The following is a 27333-nucleotide window of genomic DNA, read 5'->3' on the forward strand; positions in this document are numbered from 1 at the left end:
AACTTTCAATTTGTGAGAAAAAGCCAATTATCTGTGGAGCACAGTGGAGCAAAATGCAACAAAACAACGTGTTCCTGTACCTTAAGTAAGCACAATAAAATTTATTTTGAAAAATTCTGGAGCTGAAGAAAGCAATAAATAAACTTAAAAATGCAATGAAGAGCATCAACAATTCACTTGATCAAGCAGAAAAATCTATGAACTCAAAGCAGATAATTTGAAATTATCCAGTCAGAGGAGAAAGAAGAAAAAATGAATGAAAAGAAATGAGAAAAGGCTATGGGATTTATGGAACACTATCAAGAGAACTAATATACAGATTATAGTAGTACCAGAAGGAAAAGAGAGAGAAAGTACCAGAAGAGATAAATAATTGAAAAATGGATTTAAAGAACAAAAATTTCCCCAAACCTGGAGAGAGATATGGACAGCCAGGTACATGAAGATCAAAAATTCCCAAACAGAGGCAATCCAAAGATGACCTTTCCATTGTTAGGTGAGGTATTAAGGCCCAAGCAATGGAAACTGGTCAGCTCACAGATAGCGGGATAGTAAGAATAATTTACCAACAACAGTATAGATTTGAAAAGTTAACTTTTATTAGATAGAACACTGAAGAAGAGTGCAGCAGGGCACCTCAACAAGAGAGGACTGAGTGCACTGTGGTGGATTTTTCCTGCAGTGTATTTCTGGACCTTAAAGTAGAAGCATTAAGGGTAATTTAGACCATATTAAACATGTAGGTCATGACAAATTATTACATTTGTAGACATTTTGGTGCCTTGATGTCAGCAAGGGTTACACAATGAGTTTTGGCATACATGCATTCCGGAGATGTATAAATATTCAAGTTATTGATAAATTTGGGGCAGAGAAGCCTGGTACCAGACGCCAGCTTTAGATGAAAGGAAAATCTAATTACTTTTAAATTCCATAGAGAAGTTTTGCCTCTAGATGGTCACCAAGTGATCTTTGCTTTCTTCAACCATGACACATTAAATTCAAACTGTCACAGTAGGTAGCTAGTCAGACATGAGCAGAGCAGGAGAGGGCTCCTCACTTCCCACCCCCACCACAACCACAGACACACCACACACACACACACACACACACACACACACACACACACACACACACCAGGAATGTCAGGCAGCCATCAGAGAGACAGGCCTAACTGTATTTCTAAAATAATAATTGGCTGCAACCAATGCCAGGAAAAGACAGTCCCCTTATAAACCAAAACACCTGAAACTGATCATTGGCAACTTCCTGATAAGATTTCAGGAGATGGGTGAGTGGGCTCAAGTGTGCACATTGAGAGGCAAAATGGCAGAGTTTAACTGGGATATGGCCCTCTAAGGACATTTGACTGATAAGAAAAGGATGCCTCAAGTGAGCACATGTACAACTCCAGTACACACACTGTGCATGCTCCCCTCCCAAGTGTCAGTAGGCCATTGCACATGCAGACAGCCCACCTCAAGGGAAGAATCACGGAAGAAGGAACGCAATACCCCAGAAGCATGCCAACATATAAAACCCAAGTCAAAATGTCAAACTCCACAGCTGATCTCTCAAGTCACTGGCTTGGCCCTCTTCCAAGTGTACTTTACATCTTTTCATTCTTGCTCTAAAGCTTTTTAATAAACTTTCATTACTGCTCTAAAACTTGCCTCTGTATCTCCTTCTGCTTTATCCCCCTCAGCTGAATTCTTTCTTCTGAGGAGGCAAGAATTGAGATTGCTGCAGACCTGTATGGATTTGCTGCTGGTATAATACTTTGATCCCATGACTCAAATACATTCCACTGTTAGCATACTTTAGTGCTGTGTGACTCAGCTATGTTCCCTAGTGGTAAGAAACTTCTACACCTTGCCTTCTTCAGCTGGAGACATTCAACCCCTATACATGGTTTTCTTCTCTCCTTTTACTCCCCTGATTACTAACCAACCCCCAGAATGATTCCTCTCAGCCACAAGTAGCTCTGCTCCTCTTAGCTAATCTCTCAGCTCACCCTGGCAGGTGGTTTGTGGGGGTGGGAAAAATCTTGGGGCCCACATCAAGTAGAACTGAGGCACTAATGGCCCTTCTAAACAGGGAGCTAGCGAGAGTGATAGAGCTGAAGCCTAAACCCATGCAATGTTTGGGATTTCTGCTTTTTCAACTGAAATTATCTCTTTCAAAAAAAAAAAAAGAAAGAAAAAGAAAAACCTACACTGCCTATTCTACTGTTTTCTCTATGTATGTTCTGAAATGGCCTTGCATACCCACCAGACTGCCTTGGGGGCAAGTCCACCTCTTTGTTTTCACTTTGCATGCCACATGACTTCTTCAACACACATTCCCTGTAATTCATGTTCCTGCAGCTCTTGCTGCATTTGCACGGCAGCAAAGACATGGGCTTCCTTGCAGGTATCCCCTGAGATTTATACTTGTTTTTACCCTACCAACTCAGATGACTTCCAACCCTTCCCCTGTCTCTTGGCACATTGTGGAGATAGACACTAACTGGAACCCTGGCTTTGCCAACAACTTATGACTTCCCATATGCTTTTGTTCCTGTTATGCTCCAAGGGTAAGTTTTTCAGTGGCTTTTGAAGCAGTTTGTTCACCTGATTAAGGCCTCACTCTGTGGCCCTTTAAGACCCCACAAACTTGCTTTTTTTGAGTTAGAACCCCTCCAGAAGGAGGGAAAGTTCTTCCTTTGCCATATGTGAGTTCTTACTCCAAGCCCCAAGTCCTCTGGAAGTTACTACTTTATGTCAAGAGGGCAAATAAACGTTTCCTCTAAAATTCAAGAGCTCCTGTTTTTGCAAGTCTATGAAGGATTCCCATGAGTATTCTCACTTCCTCCCACTTCTTGTAGCCTCCATTTCTCTAATCACTTCCATGCCCTTCTTAACATACATCAAGACCTTCAAGGTCATATTTAAAGGAAGCGAAGTCCAGCCCCCTTCGGGCAGTTAGCTGAAAAGCAGGCCTCTTGTCTACTTAAAGAACATGGAAAATGGGAATCTGAGAAAAGACAATGATTTTGTTGCTAAAATGCTCCAAGTGAGAGTCACTATGAGGTCATGGAGACAAGGATATAGGTCAGCCCAATACCACAGGCACAAGAAACCCATAGGACAGAGATAAAGCTGGTCCCAGACTAACAGATTACCATTAGAACAAAGACAAAGGCCAGGTTAGGGATACATGGTAAGCCAGGTTCATTCTGGAACCCCAAGGATAAACAGGGGGCCCACTGTTTACTCCAATATCTCCTCTATTCTCAAGTGCATAATTATGCTGAGATAGAGCCAAGGTAAAGGGTACATGGTAAGAGCGGTTCATTCTGGAACCCTAAGGATGAATAGGGATAATAGAAAAATTTGAGAGGACCCCATATAGGATAATAGAAAGATAAGAGGAGACACCTTGTTTTTACTTTTTTCTTCTCTATCTTCACAGACAGGTAATCTCGTCTCCATACCACATGACATATCCCTTGGATGCATCCCCCAAAACGGAAAGATTTCCCCAAACCTTAAAACAGGAGACTAGTTTTCCTTTGTAACACTATTTGGCTTAAAAGTGAATGAAAAGAAAATTGCAAAAGTCAACCTTGGAACCCAGTGCCCCTGTGTAGGAGGTCCTCGATTTAGCCTCTTCAGTCTTTCATAACTGAGAGCAGAATAAGAAGGACAGGGCTAAGAAAAAGGAGAAACAAAGGGAAAGAAGGTGAGCTCAACTATTGGCTGCTCTGCAAGCCCACCAGCCTCCTCCAGGTTGCCCCAAGGACACTTCTCCAGGTAATTACCATTGGTACAGGAAGCCATGCCACTGTAAGGCACTGCCCCTGTAGGATAAAAGCCATGTGAATGGCTTGCCCCTTCTGCCAGAAGGTTGGCCATTGAAAGTGAGACTGCTCTGAGGTCTAAACCACCCATGGGACAGAATCTCAACTCCTGATGGCCTTGAGCTAAAGGGGCTGTCTGCTCTGGCTGGTTTCCAAATCAGACACTGTCATCAACAGGACAAAGCTGAGGGCAACTTTGGAGGTTGCAAGTAAAATTATAAATTTCCTTTTTGGGTTCAAGTGCTGACTACTCTGTGCTAATCTTCTCTGAGCAACTCTCTTCCAAATCTTGTCAGGTAATTGGGAGAAATGGCACCCCATCCCTCCAAAATAAAATATTCACATCCCTTTATATTACTTAGGGGACCAGTCCCTGGTGATGTCTAAATACCCAACACCTCTTGAGGGGAAAAATATACTCACCAGCATGGGTGCTTGCTTAATATTTACCTGACCCCTGAATTCATCTTTCTAATAGCTCTATTTCTCCAAGGAAAGCTACCTAAATCTTTAACCAGTAACTGCATCCTGGAAAATCCTACCCCAGTGGTATAGAAATAGGCCACACTTATTCAGACAAGCCCTCGCAAAAATCTAACTGAGCAATCTCTTGAGGGGAGATAACTTCTCCAGTACAGAATGTAAATAAACTCCTCATGTGCCCCCCTTTAAAGAATGTGCAAAGCAGCATGCAGTACAATTCAATGGTTTGTCAAATTCAAAGGTTCTAAAGGCAAGGAAGGTTATAAAGAAAAGAAATTTGATATGAAAAAGTATCTTGGATAGTAAATTCTTTTCCTAAAGTAAAATAACTGGTTGCTTAAAAAGAGTGATGTTTAGGACAAGTTAGAAAGTCAAAGCATGTTGTAGATAGTCTGTGTGAGTCATAAAAAAGATTCATGAAAGGGAATTTATAAAAGAAATGTTATGCAATTTTAAAGGTTATTATGCCTACTAAATGCTTCATAAACTGCTACAATGACTTAACTGTAAGCCTTGTCTGCTTTAAAGCTAGGTAAAGCCTGAGGATATACAGAGTTAGCCATGCCCCCCGGCTATGCTGGAAAGAGTCAAGCCCTATCTGCACTTCTGTCTGATGTCCTTGTCAATTGTGTCTTTGACTGTGGCTGCCCTAAGACTTTTTGTCATCCACAGACCATTGTCTTGTTTTAATTGTCTTTAACAGATGGTTTTATAATCAGCTCTGAGACTCTAACAGGTCCTCTTTTTTAATTTTTTTGAGACAGAGTCTTGCTCTGTCACCCAGGCTGGAGCATGGTGGCACAATTTTGCCACCCCAGGTTTAAGCAATTCTCCTGCTTCAGTCTCCTGAGTAGCTGGGACCACAGGCATGTGCCACCACAAGAGGTTATATTTTGGTATGTTTAGTAGAGAGAGGGTTTCACTATCTTGACCAGGCTCGTCTCAAGCTTCTGGCCTCAAGTGATCCACCTGCCTTGGCCTCCCAAAGTTCTGGGACTGCAGACATGAGCCATTGTACTTGGCCTAACAGGTGCTCTTAAATGCAGGTTTCAGATAACTTTGGAGATTGTGACATTAGAATAAAGAAAAAAACCTTTCAGGACTCTATTAGAGAGCTGAAATGTTCATGAATATCAAGCAGAACAGGAGTTAGCTGCCTGGATTGAACTGATAGAAGGTTGAAATAATCCTTTTATGACTTTTTGCTTAAAACATTGCTGATCCTTTGTTTTTCAGAGCCAAGAAAACTTTTCTTTTGAGCTATTTATACCTTTTAACAATTGAGTAAAATATACTCTTGTAAACAAAATTTAGAGCTCATTTTCTTCTCTCTACCTAATTTCTCCAGAATTTGGAAACTGTTTGCATTTTTAACTTACGGCAATATAGTTATTTGCATAAGTGCAATAAGAATCTGTTTTCAAGGGCCAGGCACAGTGGCTCATGCCTGTAATCCCAGCACTTTGGGAGGCCAAGGTGGGTGAATCACAAGGTCAGGAGTTCAAGACCAGCATGGCCAATATGGTGAAACTCTGTCTCTACTAAAAATACAAAAAATTAGCTGGGTGTAGCAGCAGGTGCCTGTAATCCCAGCTATTTGGGAGGCTGAAGCAGGAGAATTGCTTGAATCCAGGAGGCAGAGGTGGCAGTGAGCCAAGACTGTGCCATTGCACTCCAGCCTAGGCAACAGAGCAAGATTCCATCTCAAAAGAAAAAAAAGGAATCTGTTTTCTACAGGACACAATTTGACAAACTGGTTATTTTACCAGGGCTTTGACTAGAATGGCATGCTTTCCTTTAAGGAATCAAAATGAAATTATGAAGCCAATAAAAGCCCCTTCAGAAAACTGCCCTCATACCTTGGCTACATAGTTCCTGAATGGGGTTCCTGGTCTGTGGTAAGAAAAGAATGTTGCTTTCTAATAGGCCTAGAAACCCCAAGTTCTCTTGGGACCTCAAGTGGAGAGAAATTTTACCCAAGTCATACGGGTATTTAATGGTGCCAAACTAAGGCTTTAAAAAGGTCTCATCTGAAATTCCCTAAGGAACAAAGTTTCATTAAAGACAATTTTAAAAGGAAGCTATATGGCAAATAATTATTCTCACTGTGCTTTATGCAAATAATCAGGCCAAGTATAATAAGACTTTATTTTGTGAACAAGTCAATTCTATCATGATTTGTCTTTAATAAAACTGACGACTGGAGAGAAAAAAATTATGTTTCAAAAACTATGGTACAGCTATTATTAGATTCTAGTCTCATCAGTTGTTTTTGAATTTTTGTCTGCAATTTAGACTGACCCTTCTTATTCCTGTGAACCAACAACCAGTGATCTCTGGCTGCAACTCAGAAGAAACAAGATGGATGGGTAGTGTAAAAATCTGGATCAACATTCTAATTCTGAGCACATATTGAAACTAGCTAACAACCCCATGCTAAGACCCAAGTCTTAGCAGGCATACCTATAGCCATCAGCTACCCAAGCATATTGGCAGTCTCAGAATTGTTTGGAGTTATCATCACCCCGTTATTTTGGTTTGGCATTCTTCGAATTCTAATAACCCTATTTGTCTCCTTTTGTCTTCAGGTCATCAAGTTCCAGATGATGTCACTAAGAGATACAGTCCTCTCAATATTCAAGAGCCACCCTTCTACAGAGAACGCCTAGACTGCTTATCAATGGGACATGACAGAGGCAAAAACCTGGTTGAATACTGCTTTCACCAACCCATGGAGCCAACTCTGCCCTGACAGCTAGCAAGAGGCCAAGACCTGCAGAACAACCACTAAAACGCCTCTCTGTTAGCAGGAATCAGTTACAGAAGATTGACCTTCGTCCATTTTCCTCAAAGAATTGGGTATTGGACTCTCGAGTGGGGAAATGTTACAGTAGGTAGCTAGTCAGGCTTGAGCTGTGCAAGAGAGGGCCTAACCTCTAACCCTGCCACACACACACACCAGAAATTTCAGGCAACCATCAGGTTATGGTCAGGTGGTTAACTGTCTCTCTAAAATAATAATTGGTCACAGCCAACGCCAGGGAAAGTTAGTCTCCCAATAAATAGAAACACCTGAAACTGGTGATCAGCAGCATCCTGATAAGATCTCAGGAGTTGGGTGCATGGGCTCAAGCTTGCCCATTAAGAGGCAAAATTGTGGCGTTTAACTAGTATATGACCTTCTAGGGACATTTGACTGGTAAGGGAAGAATGCCTCAAATGAGCAAATATGCAACTCCAGCAAACACACTGTGCATGCTCTCCTCTCAAGTGCTAGCAGGCCACTGTATGTGCAGACAGCCCCTCCCAAAGGAAGAAACGGGGAGAAGGGATGCAAGGCCTTGGAAGCATGCTAATGTATGAAACCCCAAGACAAAAGGTCAAACCGTGCACTTATCTGTCAAATCACCCACTTTACCCTCTTCCAAGGTGATCTCTCAAGTCACCTGCTTCACCCTCTTCCAAGTGTACGTTACCTCTTCTCATTCCTGCTCTAAAGCTTTTTCATAAACTTTCACTCCTGATCTGAAACTTGCCTTAGTCTCTCCTTCTGCTTATGTCTCTCAGTCAAACTCTTTCTTCTGAGGAGGCAAGAATTGCGATTTCTGCAAACCTGTATGGATTTGCCACCAGTAAGAAAACTTACAAAACTCAAAGACAGAGAATTTTGAAAGCAGCAAGAGAAAACATTTGTCCTAATTTCAAATTATGTTAGAAAACTGTAGCAATCAAAAGAGCATGGCACTAGCATAAAAACAGATACATAGATCAATGAAAAAGAATAGAGAACACAGAAATAAACCCATGCATATGCAGTTAGCCCATCTTCAACAAAAGCACCAAGATTATACAATAGGGAAAGAATAGTGAAGGGAATTAAAATACTTTATCCCAAAATACATTTCTTTGACATATTTTTAAATGGCTGCTTCTTGGCCAGCAGGCAGAATTGGCCTTGTGAAGCTATTTTAAGTGCAGAAAATTTGCATCTGTAGAGAATCTCCATTAGCGAAGCCATCTCTACTTCCCTTCCTATGCCTTCCCCCAGATCCAGGAGAGGTTGAGAGTCTGACGCCTTAATTATTTATTTAAAACCTTTTCCTCCACCTCTGGCAGATGAACTGACACCTTTAAAGATCTGAAAAGAAATGTTTACTATCTATTCTCTCTGAAGGAGGCTTCATCTACATAAAAAGGCCACCTTTGCTAGTCAAGCCTCCTCATTTCTCTCTCTTTAAACCTGCCTTGCCATTAAACCTGATTTGCCTGTTTCTAGACTTGCTCATAGTCTGCATTCTTCACTGCGGCCTCAGGATAATATACACGTTTCTGTAACTCATTGTGAAGTTGGGCTTTTATTCTGAAGGCTCCTGTGGATGCATGTTAAATAAATTTTTATGCCTTTTCTCCTATAAATCAATCTGCCTAATGTCAGTGATTTTTAGCAAACCTTTAGGGGGCCAAGAGCCTATGGCTCCCACAGTAATTTTGTCAATAACGGGCTGAGAAAAATGAATATCGACATATAAAAGAAAGAAATTGTACTCTTATCTTACAGTGTACGCAAAAATCAACTCAAAATAGATTAAAGTGTTAGAATAAGACCTGAAAACCAAAAACTCCTAGAAAACTTAGGAAGAAAGCTTTCTGACATTGGACTTGGCAGTGAATTTTGGATATAACATCAATAGCAAAGTGAACTAAAGCAAAAATAAACAGATGAAATTGTATTAAACAAAAACTTTCTACACAGGAATGGAAACAATCAACAAAATGAAAAGAAAACTGAATAAGGGGAAATATTTGCAAACCATATCTCAGATAAGAAGTTAATATTCAAAATATATAATGAACTTGTAAACCAAAAATAGAATTCTAAGCCCCCCTACCTGACTGGTGGACCCTCCCCTCACCCAAAGGCATTTCAAATTGTTCCAAAAAACTAGTTCAGGCCATGATGGGAAGTGGGGGTCAAACATGTCTCACAAACATCAACACAGAGACCGTAAGACTGATAGAACAGACTTTTAAAATCTGTTAAGAAACACCATCTATTCTCTCTGAAGCTTACCTACAGGCTTCGTTTACATGATAAAGTCTTGGTCTCCACATCCCTTTATCAAAACCCAGACATTCCCTTCCAATAGATTCCAGGTCTTTAGATAAAAACTCTTTCAACCATTTGCTAATCAGAAAATCTTTAAATCTGCTTGTGACCTGGAAATCTCTGCTTTGAGTTGTCCCACCTTTCTGAATTGAGCCAATATACTTCTTACACATATTGACCCATATCTCATGTCTCCCTAACATGTCTAAAACCAAGCTGTACCCTAACCTTGGGCATATGTTGTCAGGACATCCAGAGGCTGTTGTTCACAGACGTATCCTTAACCTTGGCAAAATAAACTTTCTAAACTGATTGAGACCTGTCTCAAATACTTTTGGTTTACAAACTTATATAAATAAATAGCAGAAAAAGAAACTGATTTAAAAAGGGGAAAATAACTTGAAGAGACATTTTTCCAAATAACACAAACAAATGGCCAAGTATGTAAGAACGTTCTCAATCTCACTAATTTCAGGTAAATGCAAATCAAAACCACAACCACATATCACTTATAGCTGTTAGAATGGCTATTAACAAAAAGTCAAAAAATATGTGTTGGCAAAGATATGTGAAAAGGAAGCCCTTATGCACTGTTGATGGGAATGTTAATTGGGAGGTTTCTCAAAAAAATTAAAAATAGAATTACTGTATGATCCAACAATCTCACTGATACATATGTAAAGGAAATAAAATCATGATCTTGAAGAGATACCTGCATTCTCATGTTCACTGCAGCATTATTCACAAGAGTCAGGATATAGAAACAAATTATGTGAGCATCAGTAATGAATGGATAAAGAAAATGTGGAATATACACACAATGGAAAATTACTCAGCCTTAAAGAGAAGGACAAATTGGTCTATGTGACAACATAGATGTACCTGGAGGACATTATGCTAAGTGAAATAACTCAGCCACAGAAAGACAAAAACTGCCTAATTTTACTCATATGTGTAATCCAAAAAGTTGACATTACAGAAGCATAGTAGAACAGTCGTTACCAGGAGGTGTGAGGTAAGATAAATGGGTATTTGTTGGTAAAAGAGTACAAGTTTTCAGTTATAAGATGAATAAATCTGCAGACCTTATGTACAGTATAGTGACTATGGTTAATTAAAATGTATACTTAAAATTTGCAATGAAAGCCGGGTGCAGTAGCTCAAGCCTGTAATCCCAGCACTCTGGGAGGCCGAGTCGGGCAGATCTCGAGGTCAGGAGTTCGAGACCAGCCTTGCCAACATGGTGAAGTCCCGTCTTTACTAAAAATACAAAAAATAGCCAGGCATGGTGGCAGGTGCCTGTAATCTCAGGAACCTGGGAGGGTAAAGGACAAGAATCACCTGAACCTGGGTGGCAGATGTTGCAGTAAGCCAAGATCATACCACTGCACTCCAGCCTGGGTGACAGAGTGAGACTCTGTCTCAAAAAAAAAAGTTTCCAAGAGAGTAGATTTGTTTGTGTTTTTCTTTTATTTTTAGATGGAGTCCTGCTCTGTCACCCAGGCTGGACTGCAGTGGCATGATCTTGGCTCACCACAACCTCTGCCTCCTGGGTTCAAACAATTTTCCTGCCTCAGCCTCCTGAGTAGCTGGGATTACAGGCACCTGCCACCACACCTGACCAATTTTTGTATTGTTGGTAGAGATGGGGTTTCATCATGTTGTTAAGGCTTGTCTTGACCTCCTGACCTTAAGAGATCCACTTGTCTCAGCCTCCCAAAGTGCTGGGATTACAAGCATGAACCACTGTGCCGGGCCAAGAGAGTAGATCTTAATTGTTCTCAACACACGAAACACACTCAGTAACTATGTGAGGTGATTGATATGCTAATTCGCTTGATTGTAATAGTCATTTCCCAATATATACATATAACAAAATATCATATTTTGCACCTTAAATATATACAATTTTTTTGTTTGTTGTTTTGGTTTTTTTGAGACAGAGTCTTGCTCTGTCGCCCAGGCTGGAGTGTAGTGACGCAATCTTGGCTCACTGCAACCTCCGCCTCCCAGGTTCAAGTGATTCTCATGCCTCAGCCTCCTGAGTAGCTCAGATTACAGGCATGCGCCACCACACCCAGCTAATTGTTTTTTTTTTTTTTTGTATTTTTAGTACAGACAAGGTTTCACCATGTTAGCCAGGCTAGTCTCGGACTCCTGACCTCAAGTGATCTGCCCACCTCAGCCTCCAAAAGTGCTGGGACTACAGGCGTGAGCCACAGCACCTGGCCTACAATTTTTATTTGTCAATCATACCTCAGTAAAGCAAGAGAAAAAAAGAATCTCCAAGAAACACAGCAACTTTGGCAAAAGGGCTGGGCCCAGAAATGAATCATATTGCACTTACTTTTGACATCCGTAGTCTCTTGGGTACCAGCCCAGCGGAGAAGACTACAGGCAGAACTATTTGGCAATGGCATCCTAAGGGGAGCAAATAGAAGAAACAAATTACAAATGTATGGATTTATAAGTCACATGAAGCCTATGGATTACAGGGATTTCCATTCATCTTTTTTTTTTAGCATTTATTTTAGGTTTGGGGGCACACGTGAAGGTTTGTTACATAGATAAAACTTGTGTCATGGGGGTTTGTTGTACAGATTACTTCATCACCCAGGTGTTAAGCCTAATACCCAATAGCAATTTTTTCTGCTTCTCTTTCTTCTTCCACCCTCCACTGTCCAGCAGACCCCAGTGCCTGTTGTTCCCTTCTCTGGGCCCATGTGTTCTCATCATTTAGCTCTCACGTATAAATGAGAACATGCAGTATTTAGTTTTCTGTACCTGCATTAGTTTGCTAAGGATAATGGCCTCCAGCTCCATCATTGTTCCTGTAAAAGACATGATCTTGTTCTCTTTTAGTATTTCATGATACATATGTACCCCATTTTCTTTATTCAATCTGTCATTGATGGGCATTTAGGTTGATTCTGTGTCTTTGTTATTTTGAATGGTGCTGCACTGAACATTTGCATGCATGTGTCTTTAGAGCGGAATGATTTCTATTTCACAAAGATTTCATGACAAAGACAACAAAACCAATCACAACAAAAGTCAAGGTTGACAAAGGGGATCTAGTTAGACTTAAGAGCTTCTGCACAGCGGAAGAAACTATCAACAGAGCAAACAGACAATCTACAGAACGGGATAAAATATTTGCAGACTATGCATCTGACAAAAGTCTAATATCTGGCATCTATAAGGAACTTAAACAAATTTGCCAGAGAAAAACAAACAATCCCATGAAAAAGCAGGCAAGGGACATGAACAGACATTTTTCAAAAGAAGACGTGGCCAAAAGGCATATAAAAAAAACTCATTATCACTGATCATTAGAGAAATGCAAATTAAAACCACAGTGAGATACCATCTTACACTAGTCAGAATGGCTATTATTGGAAAAGTCACAAATAACAGATACTGGCAAGGTTGCAGAGAAAAGAGCACATTTGTACACTGTTGCTAGGAGGGTAAATTAGTTCAACCATAGTGGAAAGCAGTATGACAATTTGTCAAAAAGCTAAAAACAGAACTACCATTCTACCCAGTGATCCCATTACTGGGTATTTACTGAGAGAAATATGAATCATTCATCTAACATTTCTTTCTTCTCTTCCTCTCTCTCCATACTCCTAACGATAATCGCACAATCCCATTAAATAAACTAAAGTTGGGTTTTATCATCTTTAGTGATTTGTTTGTTCTCTAATTTGTCATAAAAGGGTAATATTTTCAACTTCTGTGCATGAAAAGCTCAAACATTAAGTTCGTAATTATTTCAAAGGAATTTATGAGTGTTTCTCTAGGGAGTTGTTTTCAAAATAAGATAAGTGCTATGAATGAGATATGAAAGATTGCAGTAATTATGTTGGTGTCTGAAAAAAACTAAAAACTTAGTATCAGTGGAGTAACTTGGGGACTCACAGATGCAGTGTGTATCCTTTGAAACACATCTGTATCCTAGTTTCCTTGAATCCAAATATGACTCTAAGCAAGCAGAGACTGGGTGGCAAGAACAGATTATTTTGTACAGAATGAACAAAGTCATCAGTTTCTAGAGTGCAACACATAGTAATAATTATTTTAGGGCCTCTGATTGAGGGAGGAGGGACCTCAAGCTTCAGGAACCTGTGACTCTGTGAGGTAGGGGTAGAGTGGAATTGATGTCAGCCTAACGAGCCCTAAAATATTCCTACACATGTATCATCAGCATACAAATCAGCCCTAATAATTCCTGAGACAGGGGTTGGTGGCCTACCCTGCATCGTTCTTCTAACCTGGGGGTATGAATTTAAAAGTACAGATTTTTTAGCTTGACTCTCAGCAGGGATTCTTTAGTACATTTGGGGCAGATGGTTCTGATACAGGTGGCAAGTGGGCCAGTTTCTTGACTTCAACAGGAACCACTTCTTTGGCTTGCTTTAATATATTTTATCAGTAAACATGATGGTTTGCGATGTTCCTTTTTTTAATTTTATCTAAATAGAATTATATAGCATGTCATCTAGCTCAAAATGTACATTATATTTATGAGATTATTGAGTGGAACCATAGTTTGTTCTTATTTATTGCTATATAGTATTCCATCGATGATAACACCACTGTTGACTCTTCTGTCGATGAATAGTACTTATTCTACATTTTGCTTGTTTTCGTTTTTTCGGCTATTATGCAAAGTACTGCTAAGAACATTATCATATATGTCTCTCGACATACATGTGAAAGTGCATTTCAGTTGGAGTAGAATTGCTAGGTCTAAGATATCCATAGAATTAACTGTAGAAAGTAAAACCCAACTTTTTCTAAACAGTGACATCAATGTACATTCCCATCAGCTATATATGAGAGATCTTACTGTTAGACATCCTTACCAACACTTTTTTTTTAAAACATGCCACATGATTTTAAATTACGCATAAAGATCTAACATATCACCCAGGGACCATTTCACCCACTGCTCTGGCTGCCAGTCTTCTGTCTCTCTCTTCAGCAATGGTGAGGCGGATGCCCTTTCCTGAGGGAAGAGAAATCCGTGGTTTGTTGTCCTTGCCAATAACAAAAATATTGGAAAGTCGAGTGGCAAAACTGTTGCCATTGGCATCTTTCACATGTACCACATCAAAAGATCCAGGGTGCCTCTCTCTGTTGGTGATACACCAATTCTTCCCAGGTTAGCACCCCCAGTCACGAAACACAGGTTACCAGTGTCAAACTTAATGAAATCAGCAATCTTGTTAGTCTCTAAATCAGTCTGAATGGTATCATTCACCTTGATGAGGGGATAAGGGTAGCGGATGGTGCGAGCCTCTTGAGTCACCAGATGAGGGATTCCTTTTGTGCCCACAAAGATTTTTCGTACTTTGCTCAATTTGTACTTGGCCTCCTCAGGTGTAATACAATGTACAGCAAAGCGACCCTTGGTGTCTTAGATCAGACGGAAATTCTCTTCCATCTTGTCAATGCTGATGACATCCATGAAACCAGCAGGGTAGGTTATATCAGTTCAGGCCTTGCCATCGATCTTAACGAACCGCTGCATGCAAATCTTCTTTACTTCATCTCCTGTCAGGGTATACTTAAGTCTGTTTCTTGGGAAAATGATGAGGGGGAGACACTCTCTCAACTTGTGAGAACCGGTGGATGGACAAGGAGAAAACACACTGGTCAATTTATCCAGCATCCCATGCTTTGGAGCTGCCACCAGCTTCAGATGCTTCTTGAGACCACAAGCCATGGCTGCATTAGGCAAGGAAAGAGCCCTTACCAACCTACCAAAGTAGGCATTTTTTTTTAGACTCGAGGAGTACATGTGCAGGTTTGTTGCATGAATATATTGTGTGATGCTGAAGTTCAGGCTTATATTGAACCTGTCACCCAAATAGTGAACTTAGTACCCAAGAGGTAGTTTTCAACCTTTGCTCCCTTCCCTCTCTGAACTTTTGGATTCTCGGTGTCTACTGTTCCATTTTTATGTCCATGTGTACCCACTGCTTAGCTCCCACTTATAAGTGAGAACATGCTACTTTTGATTTTCGATTTCTGCAGTAATTCATTTTCCAGCCTCATCCATGTTGCTGCAAAGGACATTATTTCATTCTTATTCATGGCTATGTAGTATTCCATGGTGTATACACACCACATTTTCTTTTTCTTTTTTTAAAGAAAGAAAGAGAAAGAAAAAAAAGGAGAAAGACAGAAAAAAGAATCATAAAAAAAAGAATGAAAGAGAGAAAGAAAGAGGAAGAGGAAGAGAAAGAGGGAGAGAGAACGGGATTGTTGCTTTGTTGCCCAGGCTAGAATGCAGTCTAAAAATGGGTATTGAAAACCTCTTTTAAGCCAATAATTGTGCTTAACAGTGGAGACAGGAAGGAATAAGGGAGGAAAATAACAAACAAGCAGCCAACCAATATTTCATTTAAACATATGAAATGCTATGCAATTACTGAGGAGCGATTTACTTCCAATTATGTAATCACTTTTAGAGTAGGTGTGATGTGGTACTGATAAGAATGTATGTTTTGTGTATTTGGGGCGGAGAGTTCTATAAATGTTTATTAAGTTTACTTGTTCCAGGTCTGAGTTCAAGTCCTGGATATCCTTGTTAATTTTCTTTATCCAATCCATCATTGATGAGCACTTAGGTTTATTCCATGTCTTTGCTATGGTGAATAGTGTTGCAATGAACATACGAGCACAGGTGTCTTTTTGGTTAAATGATTTACTTTCCTTGGGATATATACCCAGTAATGGGATTGCTGGGTCGATGGTAGTTCTATATTAAGTTCTTTGAGAAATCTCCAAACTACTTTCCACAGGAGCTGAACTAATTTACATTCCCACCAACAGTATATAAATGTTCCCTTTTCTCTGCAACATGTTATTTTTTTATTGATAGCCATTCTAATTGATGTGAGATGGTATCTCATTGTGGTTTTGCTTTGCATTTCTCTGATTATTAGTGATGCTGAGCATTTTTTCATATGTTTGTTGGCCACTTGTTGTGTCTTCTCTTGAAAAGTGTCTATTCATGTCCTTTGCGCAATTTTTTTTTGAGACAAAGTCTCACTCTGTCACCCAGGCTGTAGTGTAGTGGCATGAAGCTCGCAGCAATCTTCCCATCTCAGCCTCTTGAGTAGTTGGGGCCACAGACACATGCCACCACACCTGGCTAATTCTTTTTTTTTTTTTTTTTTGGAGAGATGGGGTCTCCCTATGGTCCCAGGCTGGTCTCAAACTTGGGGGACAAGCAATCCTCTTCCTGCCTCGGCCTCTCAAAGTGCTGGGGTTACAGATGTGAGCCACGACACCTAGTCCTTTATGGACTTTTTGAAGGAGTTATTTAGTTTTTGCTTGTTGATTTAAATTCCTTATAGATTCTGGATAGTAGTCCTTTGTTGGATGCAAAGTTTGAAAATATTTTCTCCCATTCTGTGGGTTATCTATTTACTCTGTTGATAGTTTCTTTTGCTATGCAGAAGCTTTGATTTAATTAGATCCCAATTGTCAGTTTTTGTTTTTGTTGTGTTTGCTTTTCAGAACTTAGTCATAAATTCTTTGCCTACGCCAATGTCCAGAAGAGTGTTACCTAGGTGTTTTCTTCTAGAAGCTTTTCTTTGAGATGGAGTTTCTCTCTTGTTGCCCAAGCTGGTGTGTGATGGTGCGATCTTGGCTCACTGCAAACTCCACCTCCCAGGTTCAAATGATTCTCCTGCCTCAGTTTCCCATGTAGTTGGGTGTAGCTGGGATTACAGGCATGCACCACCATGCCCAGCTAATATTGTTTTATTTTTAGTAGAAATGGGGTTTCACCATGTTAGCCAGGTTGGTCTCAAACTCCTGAATTCAGATAATTCGCCCACCTCCACCTCCCAAAGTGCTGGGATTATAGGCATGAGTCGCTGTACACAGCCTCTTCTAGGGTTTTTATAAAAGTTTGATGTCTTACATTTAAGTCCTTAATCTATCTTGAGTTAATTTTTTTATACGGTGAAAGGTAGGGGTCTAGTTTTATGTTTCTGCATACAGTCAGCCAGTTTCCCCACACCATTTGTTGAATAATGTGTTTATTTTTGTCAACCTTTTCGAAGATCAGCTAGCTGTAGGTATGTGGCTTTATTTCTGGGTTCTTTATTCTGTGCCATTGGTCTATGTCAACACTTAATATTAATGGTTATTTAAATTTCAACTTTTCTGGAGGGCATTTAGCATAAGATCTTTGTGGTTTTAATTTGCGTTTTATGATTGTTAATGTGGTTGAGCACCTTTGGTATGTTTATTAACTATTGGTTATTTGGATATTTTGTTTTATTAATTTAATTTTGAAGCCTCTTTCTTATTTTTCTAGTGGATTGTGTTTTTTTTGGTACTTATTTGTAAGAGTTCTTACAAATTCATGTGTGTGTATATAGGTACATATATCTCTCATAGATGCAAGCCCTTTGTCAGTCACTAGTTGAAAATATATTCTTCTCTATGGCTTGCCTTTTAATATACCCTTAATATTGTATTTGATTGAATAGAATTTTACTTAATTTTACTTAATTTTAAGGTATTTCAAAATTTACCTAACTTTTTCCTTGTGGTTAGTGCTTTTTGTGTTCTGTTTAAGAAATCTTTGCCAACCTTGAAATCATCAAGATATTCTCCATATTGTCATCTAATGATTTCATTGATTTGCCTTTTATACTTTGATATTGAATTCATCTGAATTAATCTACCTGGAATTAAAAACACAGCCTATCTTTGCTGTTCTGCGTTTTTTTTTTTTTAATGAATCAAATACTTGTATATGCATGGGTCTGTTTCTGGGCTCTTTATTTTGTTCCACTGGTCTTTGTTTATTCTTGTTTCATAAAAGTATCCTACCTTAGACACTCACCTTTTTTTTTTTCTTTTTTTTTTTTCTTTTTTTTTTTGAGAGTGTCTTAGCTATTTCCTGGCTCTTTGTAGTTCCACATAAATTTTTAAATCATTGTGTCAAGTTCTACAAAAACACCTATTGGAACTGTATAAAATCTGTAAATCAATTTGGAAAGAACTGACATTTTTACAATATTCTTGCATTAGCCCATTTTCACACTACTGTAAACATACTACCTGAGACTGGGTAATTTATAAATAAAAGAGGTTTAGTTGACTCACAATTCCACATGGCTGGAGAGGCCTCAGGAAACTTATAATCATTGCAGAAGGCAAAGGGGAAGCAAGGCACATCTTACATGGTGGCAGGAGAGAGAGGGCATGCAGGGAAACTGCCACTTTTAAAGCTATCGGACATCATGAATACTCCTTCACTATCACAAAAGCAGCACGGAGGAAACTACCCCCATGACCCAATTACCTCCCACCAGGACCTTCCCTCAACACATGGGAATTGCAATTAGATATGAGATTTGGGTGGGGACACAGAGACAAACCACATCAATCATCTTTCAATTCATGAACATGGTTTGCATCTCCTTTTAGATTGTCTCTATTTCCTCTAATGTCTTTTAGTTTTCTGTGTGGAAATCTTGCACATCTTTGATTACATTTCTTACTAGAGATGTGACCTATTTTAGCCATGTTGTAGGTGGCATTTTTTTTTTTTTTTTTTGAGGCAGGGTCTCACTCTGTCACCCAGGCTGGAGTGCAGTGGTGCAATTATGGCTCACTTCAGCTTGCACTTCCTAGGCTTAAGTGATCTTCCCACCTCAGCCTCCCGATTAGCTGGAACCACAGGCATGTGTCACCACTACCCATCTATTTTTTTTTTCAATTTTTGTAGAGATGAGGTCTCACTATGTTGCTCAGGCTGGTATGTGACATTTTTTTAACATCATTTTTAACCGTTACTGGTAAGCACTAACTTTTTAATTTCCTCTTTTAATTTAAACATTTATTAAAATTTTTGTATCACGCTATGTTTTCCTTTATTATAAAAATCATTTATACTTTTTCTTTACTATAAAAATGTTTCTGCTCTCTCTTCCACCTGTATTACTTTTCTATTGCTGCGGTAACAAACTCTTGCTCCCTATTTGTCCAGCGGCTTTCTGTGAGACCTGGCACAGTGCTACTTCATCTGAGAAGCATAACCTGACATGCTGCTGCTTTTTCACTCAGGAATTTGTTTCCATAACTGCCAATTCAGAAAGGAAAACGATTGCTTTTCAAACAATTCTGGACTATTCTGAAAGGCTCAGTCAGTTATCGCAACTTTTTTCTCTTTTCTGGGTTTGTTTTTCTCCTAAGCAACAATGAGGTCAGTTGAAGGAGTCCAAGATTGACATAGAAAAGTAAATTTTGTCCTCTAGTGAAAAGGAGCTGTGAACCCTGAAAATTAAAGACAGATCTCAGTTAATTTAGAAAGTTTATTTGCCAAGGTTAAGAATGCGTACCCATGACACAGCCTCAGGAAGTCCTGAGGACCTGTGCGCAACTTGGTTGGGACACAGCTTAGTTTTATGCGTTTTAGGAAAACATGAGACATCAATCAATGTATGTAAGAAGCATATTGGTTCAGCCTGGAAAGGCAGGACAGCTTGAAGCAAATCCAGGAAGCTCAAAGCAGGGAGGGAGCTACCAGGTCACAGATAGATGAGAGGTGAACAGTTGCATTCGAGTTTCTGATTAGCCTTTCCAAAGGAGGCAATTAGATATGCATCTATCTCATTGAGCAGAGGAATGACTTTGAGAAGAATGTGAGGCAGGTTGGCCCTAAGCAGTTCCTAGGCTGACTTCCCCCTTTTACTTAGTGATTTGGGAGCCCCAAGATTTCTTTTTCTTTCACAGAGAGTAAAGGGAAACAGTGTCTTCTGAAAGAGTGACTCCTCAGAGCCCCTTAAGTGACATGAGTTTTGTGTCAGGCTGTCATGTGGCTCGAACAGATTTTTCACCCTTTTCCAAACAGCATTTCCCATTGTTTTCTGATCATAAGATTCATCTGGAACATAAGTGCTTCATTATGATAATTTCTAAGGAAAGTCACTTGAGAACTTTTATTTTTAAAAAGAACTTACCATTTTCACGCTCAGACAGTGTAGTAACCATCATTGCTCTGAAGGACTATCAAGGAGATGGGACTGATCAAGTTACAATATGAAAACCTCACCATTGTTACCAGAGTTTTGTAGTTTTCCACAAAATATACACTCCTCAGATTGCTGTAAACCTTTGGTTAATTTCCAGAGTTTTGAAAAAGTTGATTTTGACAATTTGCGCACGGAATGAATATGCAGAGGTATATGGAGGGATGGATATACACGAGCCCCCTCTCTGCATTCTACAAGTCCTACCCTTCAGAAGTTTTCATTATTATGATTATTGTAAAATGCACACAACAGAAAATTTATCATTTTAGTTATTTGTAAGTGTACATTCAGTGAAAGTAAGAATATTCACATGTTGTGCAATGATCACTACTATCCATGTCTGGAACTTTTTGGTCAACCCAAACAAAAACTCTATATTCATTAAATAATAACTCCCCATTTCCCCCTCTTCTTAGCCTCTGGTAACATGTATTCTACTTTTTGTCTCTATGATCTCCCTAGCCTAGGAACTTCATACAAAATTTGTCTTTTGATTTATGTCTGACTTCACTAACTTAGCATAAAGCTTTCAATGCTTTTTTTTTTCAGTGCATCCATGTCGTAGCATATGCCATAATTGCATTCATTCCTTTTTAAGGCTGAATAATGTTCTATGGTATGTCTGTACCATATTTTGTTTATTTCTCTATTGATGGATATTTGGGGTGTTTCCACCTTTTGGCAATGGCTCTCACAAGGCTTTTATTTATCATACTTTATGTATTATTCAATTCAAATATTGTTTTCTAATTTCCATTGTGATTTAATTTTTACTTATGGGTTATGTAAGTGTGAAGAAGGAGACCCTTAATCACTTTCGGCCTTCTATGTTGCATCTCAAAGGGAGAAGTTAGAAGTTAGCCAGAAAAGGGACCAGTTGGCATGGCCAGCCTGGTTAAGGGTAAGATCCCTATTGCTAACCACAATCCCATCTATAATCATACAGATATGGTATGGAGGAATCTCTCCGAAGGCATTGTTTTCACTTAAACAGGATCAAACACCCACCCCACACCTACTTCATGGGTCAAGACCCTTTCACGTGTAATTTGTAGAGTTGTAAGCCCAAGACCTTTTACATGTAATTTCTGGAGTTGCAAGCTTTAAAAGGGCAGGGACTTTCTTTGTGAGCTGAGCTTGGCTGTTAGGCAACTATGCCCCCTGCTCCCAGACGAATAAATCACCCCTTCCTTCCCAGTTCAGTGTTCGAGAGGTTGGTCTTGCAGCTTTTCCTGCTTTAAGTGTATTGTTATATTTCTATATATTTAGACATTTTCTAGTTTTGTTTTTGTCATTGAATTCCAGCCTAACACTTGTCAGAAAACATACTCTGCATGATTTAAATTATTGGAAAATTGTTGCTTTTTAATGTTCTAAGTTATAGTCAATTCTTGAAAATATTCCATATACTCCTGAAAAAAATGTATATTCTGTGGTTGGTAGTTATGTCAATTAGGACAAGTGTCTTAATCATGTTCATATTTGGTTTGCCCTTCTTAATGATTTATTTCTTCCATCAGTTACTGAGACAGGTATGTTAAAATGTTCAATTATGATTGTGTATTTACTTATTTCTCCTTTTGGCTCTTTCAGTTTTACCTAATAAGCTTGGAGACTATGTTATTAGATGTAGACAAATTTGGGATTGCCATATTCTCCTATTTGGTTGACTCATTTATTATTAGAAAATGTCTTTCCTTAACCATAATAATATTTCCTGCCTTTTGACCATCCCTTTTAAAGCAGCCCTCCTTACCACTCCCCAGCTTCCTCTGCTTCAATTTTTTAAAGACTTTTTTTCTAAGAGCAGTTTTTCGGTCATAGCAAAATTAAGACAAATATACAGAGATTTCCCATATACCTCCTGTTCCTACAAATTCATAGCTTCCCCATTATCAACATCCCCCACCAGAGCAGTACATTTGTTACAACTGATGAACCTACACAGACACATCAATTATCAGCCCAAGCTCCTAGTTTACCTTAGGGGTTCACTCTTGATAGGCGTGTAATGGTATCTCATTGCTATTTTAGTTTGCATTTCCCTGATGACATATTTTGTGGTGGAACATCGTTTTCTATGCTTATTTGCCAACTGTGTAACTGTATATCCTTTTGGTGAGGTGTCTTTTAAAATCTTTGGCCCTCCACCCCCCTTTTTCTTTAGACAGGATCTCGCTTTGTCACCCAGGCTGGAGTGCAGTATCTCAGCTCGCTGCAACCTCTGCCTCCCAGGTTCAAGCAATTCTCCTGCCTCAGCTTCCCTAGTAGCTTGAATTATAGGCGCACACTGCCACACCTGGCTAATTTTTTGTATTTTAGTAGAGACGAATTTTCACCATGTTGCCCAGGCTGGTCTCAAACTCCCCAGCTCAAGTAATCCTGCCTCAGCATCCCGAAGTGCTGGGATTACAGGTTTGAGCTACTGTACCCGGCCTCTTGGGCCACCCCAGCTTTTTTTTTTTTTGAGACAGTGTCTCACTCTGTCCCGAAGGCTGGAGGCTCATGTGGTCTTGGCTCACTGCAAGCTACACCTCAGTCTTCTGAGTAACTGGGATTATAGGTACCTACCACCACGCCCAGCTAAATTTTGCATTTTTAGTAGAGACGGGGTTTCACCACGTTGGCCATGCTGGTCTCAAACTCCCAGGGTTCTGGGATTACAGGCATGAGCCACCTTGCCCTGTTGACCCATTCTGTAATTAGATTGTTTTCTTATTGTTTAATTTTAAGAGTTCTTTGTAGATTTTGGATAACAGTTCTTTGTCAAATGTGTCCTTTGCAGGTATTTCCTTTCAGTCTGCGGTTTCTCTTCTCATTCTCTTGACATTGTCTTACTCAGAACAGATGTTTTTAATTTTAACGAAATTCAGCTTATCAATGATTTCTTTCATGGATCATACCTTTGGTATTGTATCTAAAATATCATTGCTATTGACATACCCAAAGTCATTTAAGATTTCTCTTGTTATGTTCTAGGCGTTTTATAGTTTTGCATTTTACATTTAGGTCTATGTTCCATTTTGAGTTAATTTTTTGTGAATGGTGTAAGGTTTGTGTCTCGGTTAATTTTTTGGCATGTGAATATTTGTTTCAGCACCATTTGTTGAAAAGAACAATAGTTGCTCCTTTGCACGTTTGTCAAAGAGCAGTTGACTATATTTATATGGGTCTATTTCTAGGATCTCTATTCTGCTCCATTGATCTGTTCTCTCACCAATGCTACACTATCTTGATTACTTTGGCTTTATGATAAGCATTAATGTTGGGTAGTGTCAGTCCTCCAACTCTATGTTCTTATTCAATATTGTGTTGGTTATTCTTGGTCTTTTGCCTCTCCATATAAACTTTAGAATTAGTTTGTTGATATTCACAAACTAACCTGCTAGGATTTTGATTGGAATTGCATTTAACCTATAGACCAATTTGGGAAGAGCTGACATCTTGATAATAATGAGTCTTCCTATCCATCGACATATAAAAATCTCTCCATTTATTTAGCTCTTGGTTGATTTCTTTCATTGGAATTTTGTAGTTTTATAAAATTTTATGTAAATCTTGTACACATTTTGTTAGGTTTATACCTAAGTATTTAACTTTGAGAGATGCTAATATATATGGTGTGATGTTTTTAACTTAAAATTCCACTTGTTTATTGCTCTTATATAGGAAGGTAATTGATTTTTATATATTAACCCTATATTCTGCATCTTGCTATAATAGCTTATTAGTTCCAGGTTTTTTTTTTCTGATTCTTTCAGATTTTCTTTGTAGATAATAATGTCATCTGCAAACAAAGACAGTTTTATTTCTTCCTTCCCAATTTGTATGCCATTCCATTCCTTGTCTTGAATACACAAAGAATCAGGACTTAATAATTTATACTTGAGCCATATCCCTGGCTTAGGAATTTCAAAATGTGACTCTTCCCTTATCTTAACCTTGGCAGACAACTGGGATTGACGCCAATATTTCATAATAGCTTAAGTCTGTATCACACTAATCTCTATACTCCAAATGCAGAATTCCTTTTATTATGTTTATAAATTTACATATCTGTGGTTAAAACTGGTTCAGAACCAAATAATCAGGACTTCTACTAACTTTCTTCTATCTCACACAATATGAATATTCAATGTATGGTAAATAAAAATGATGAATAAAAAGTATAATGTTTTGTATATTTTAATTCTTTCCTGACTTAACCCACTTTAAATGATCAATCATTTTATGTTTTGTCCCAATAATTCTCCTTGGGCCATTCTGATTTTATAGCAATGTAACATGTCTCTCCATAGGCTTACAGAATTTTAATCAAATAGCTTTTGCTCAGAACTTAAAAAGACATTTGTCCTTGGGGCTAAAATTAGCCATGAAAAAAGATGAAAAACAAAAGCAAATTTAGAATATAATCAGTACTTTCAAAATGAGCTCAATCTGTACTTCATCCTCATTTATAACACTTGCTTCTTCTTAGCTTCTAATAGAATAAGAAATAGTTGTGCAAAGAATATATTTACATTTCTGAGGTTCCAAAAACAGATGAACCTCACTAGCTCATGCTCTTTTGTGCTTTGCAGTGTCACAGGCCGCCTTGGTTGGAATGATTCACATAATGATCACACTCTGAATAGGAAAGAAAATCAGAGTTCTATACAGTTTCACCAGATGTCTTATTCTTGTATTTTTTTCAGAATTATTAAGTGTAATGCCTTTTTTTCCTGTTCTGGTAAGTGGATCTGTTTGGATACCACCTTTGTTTCAAACACTAGTTTCAGAAAAGACCTCAGTAGTGCTTAAAGACTCTTGTTGTGGTTTGAGTGTGTCACTCAAAAGTTCATGTGTTAAAAATTTAATCCCCACTGCAATAGTTTTGGGAGGTAAGGACTAATAAGAGGTGATTCGGTCATAAGTGTGGAATATTCACAAATAGATTAATCATAGGAGCAGGTTAGTTATCTCAAGAGGAGGTTGTTTTAAAGCAAGTTCACTTTCTGGTATCTTTCTCTGCTGCAAGTGCTCTCCTCCACCTTTCACCCTCTGCCACAGGATAATCCTCACCAGATGCTGGCATCATGTTCTTGGACTTCTCATCCTCCAATAACCATAAACCAAATAAACTTTCATTATTTATAATTTACCCAGTCTGTGGTATTCTGGTATAGTAGCAAAAAATGGACTAAGACAACTTCACTATCTGGCCAAGAGGAACCTCAAGTATCACAAAATTAGCAGTGAGATGTCCAAAGCTAATTAAGTGTCAAAATAGTTGAGATTTATTTTAAAAATCCAGAAATTCTAGTTTGTTAGACTAAACCAGGCAAGGCACCCAATTGGAAAGTACTTCTGAGACATTTTAACTTTAAGCACTTAGTTTTGATAATTTGGAAAGGCCTGGATGGCAATACAACTATTTATCAGGGTATTATGTGGGTTATTTCTCATATCTGAAGTTGAAGTTAATAATTTAACTGATTATCAAATAGGTTTCAAGAATTTGGGTAAAATATTTACCAATTAATATATACAGAAGGACAGATTTCATAATGAGTCCTGACATATTTCCACATCCCTACTTTTACTTTTTCAAATGTACTACTGAGCTCCTTGCAGCTCCTTGATAGTGCTTGGGGCTGAATGCTTTTTCTCCATGCAGTGTGCTTTTTCATTCCCCAACTCACTTGCCTTCCAACCCAGCTTAGAAGAAACCTGCTTTACTGAGCTCTCTTCCGACACACAACACTCCCTCCCCCACCAGACACCCACACAATCTCCTTTGTTTGTGCTGATTACTTATTTCTATAGTTGCAGTCACGTATCAAACTGAAATTAATTTTTTTGATTATTGGCTTATCACAGGGCCTGGCTTACAGTAAACACTCAGAAAATGCAATAACCACAGGTAGGGAGTAGGAGAGGATTTAGTCAATTTCTTCCTGCTCTGAAGGAAATTTTAAGCTCCCGAAAGCCAGAAAACTAAGCAAGACACAAAGCAAAATTCTCAGGAGCACCTTTTTGCTGAAAAGAGAACCCAAAATTTCCAAAAGTTAGTCAAATATTCATTTCAGGAGTAGGTAGCTATATGTAACTTTAAGAATACTAAATAGAGAATAAGATCATAATTTCATCTGGTCACTGACATTTAGCTCTTCTTCCTGCTGACATTTATAAAAGAAAATATAGAGGGTTAAAGTCTATGAAGTCTCTCAGGGTCTACAATACCTCTTTCTTCTAAGAGCACTCTTGTCTATTTATCGTGGTATATCCAGGTGCAAATTACAAAGAAATCTTACTGTTTACACTCAGGCTCATGCTGTCCTGCTCTTAAAGAAAATCGGCTACACGTGGACTCGTCCAGTTGTTTTTTCCGGTAACTGCCTGTGTATGTTGTCACAGAAGAATCTGACCATGGTGTTTCATCCTGCCAAGATGCTCCAGCCTTGTGTCTGATCAGATCAAACTCTTGAGAAGTAAGAGGGCTAAAGGGCAGAAGAATTTGTGGAGTCAAGTAGAAGAAGTGTGACATAACTACAAAAGGCCTGCTCCGGATGACAACTTGTCATGTCCTCTGCATAATGAAGAACTAATTTCCTTCTAGTAGCAGGAAGCAATTGACTGGGCTCACCAAACTTTGTGACTCAACAGTTCACAGAGTGCAGAAGCTTAACTGTCTTAGATATAGTTGCCAAGCAACGAATCACAAAATTCCACAAATGCTACCCCCTTGCCTCCGGAGGGAGGGAAATTTTAACTAACCAATTTTTAAGTTATATAACTTTCTGGACTTAAAGAAATATGCTGCTTCATAATTATGGCAAGAAAGCAGGTGG

At 38.8% G+C, this 27333-nt stretch overlaps 1 protein-coding gene, 1 long non-coding RNA gene and 1 pseudogene across 2 annotated transcripts in view; 1 reads left to right on the forward strand and 2 right to left on the reverse strand.

The window, feature by feature from the left end:
* The window catches only part of LOC103791818 (uncharacterized), a 30972-nt gene extending 21863 nt beyond the window's left edge, over window positions 1-9109 (forward strand). The window contains exon 3 of the long non-coding RNA XR_001910472.4: window positions 6913-9109. This is a non-coding gene — a long non-coding RNA (uncharacterized LOC103791818). The remainder of the gene's footprint in view (window positions 1-6912) is intronic.
* Window positions 1-27088, reverse strand: part of C3H4orf51 (chromosome 3 C4orf51 homolog) — a 67825-nt gene extending 40737 nt beyond the window's left edge. The window contains exons 1-2 of the mRNA XM_008992626.5: window positions 26797-27088; window positions 11779-11852 (exon numbers count right to left, since the gene is read on the reverse strand). Of these exons, the coding sequence (XP_008990874.4) occupies window positions 11779-11852; window positions 26797-27029 (307 nt within the window). The 5' untranslated portion in view covers window positions 27030-27088. The remainder of the gene's footprint in view (window positions 1-11778; window positions 11853-26796) is intronic.
* LOC144581744 (small ribosomal subunit protein eS4, X isoform-like) lies at window positions 14239-15343 on the reverse strand (annotated as a pseudogene).
* Window positions 27089-27333: the final 245 nt, after the last annotated feature.

Source organism: Callithrix jacchus, chromosome 3 (genome assembly GCF_049354715.1).
Source record: "Callithrix jacchus isolate 240 chromosome 3, calJac240_pri, whole genome shotgun sequence".
Classification (NCBI taxonomy): domain Eukaryota; kingdom Metazoa; phylum Chordata; class Mammalia; order Primates; family Cebidae; genus Callithrix; species Callithrix jacchus.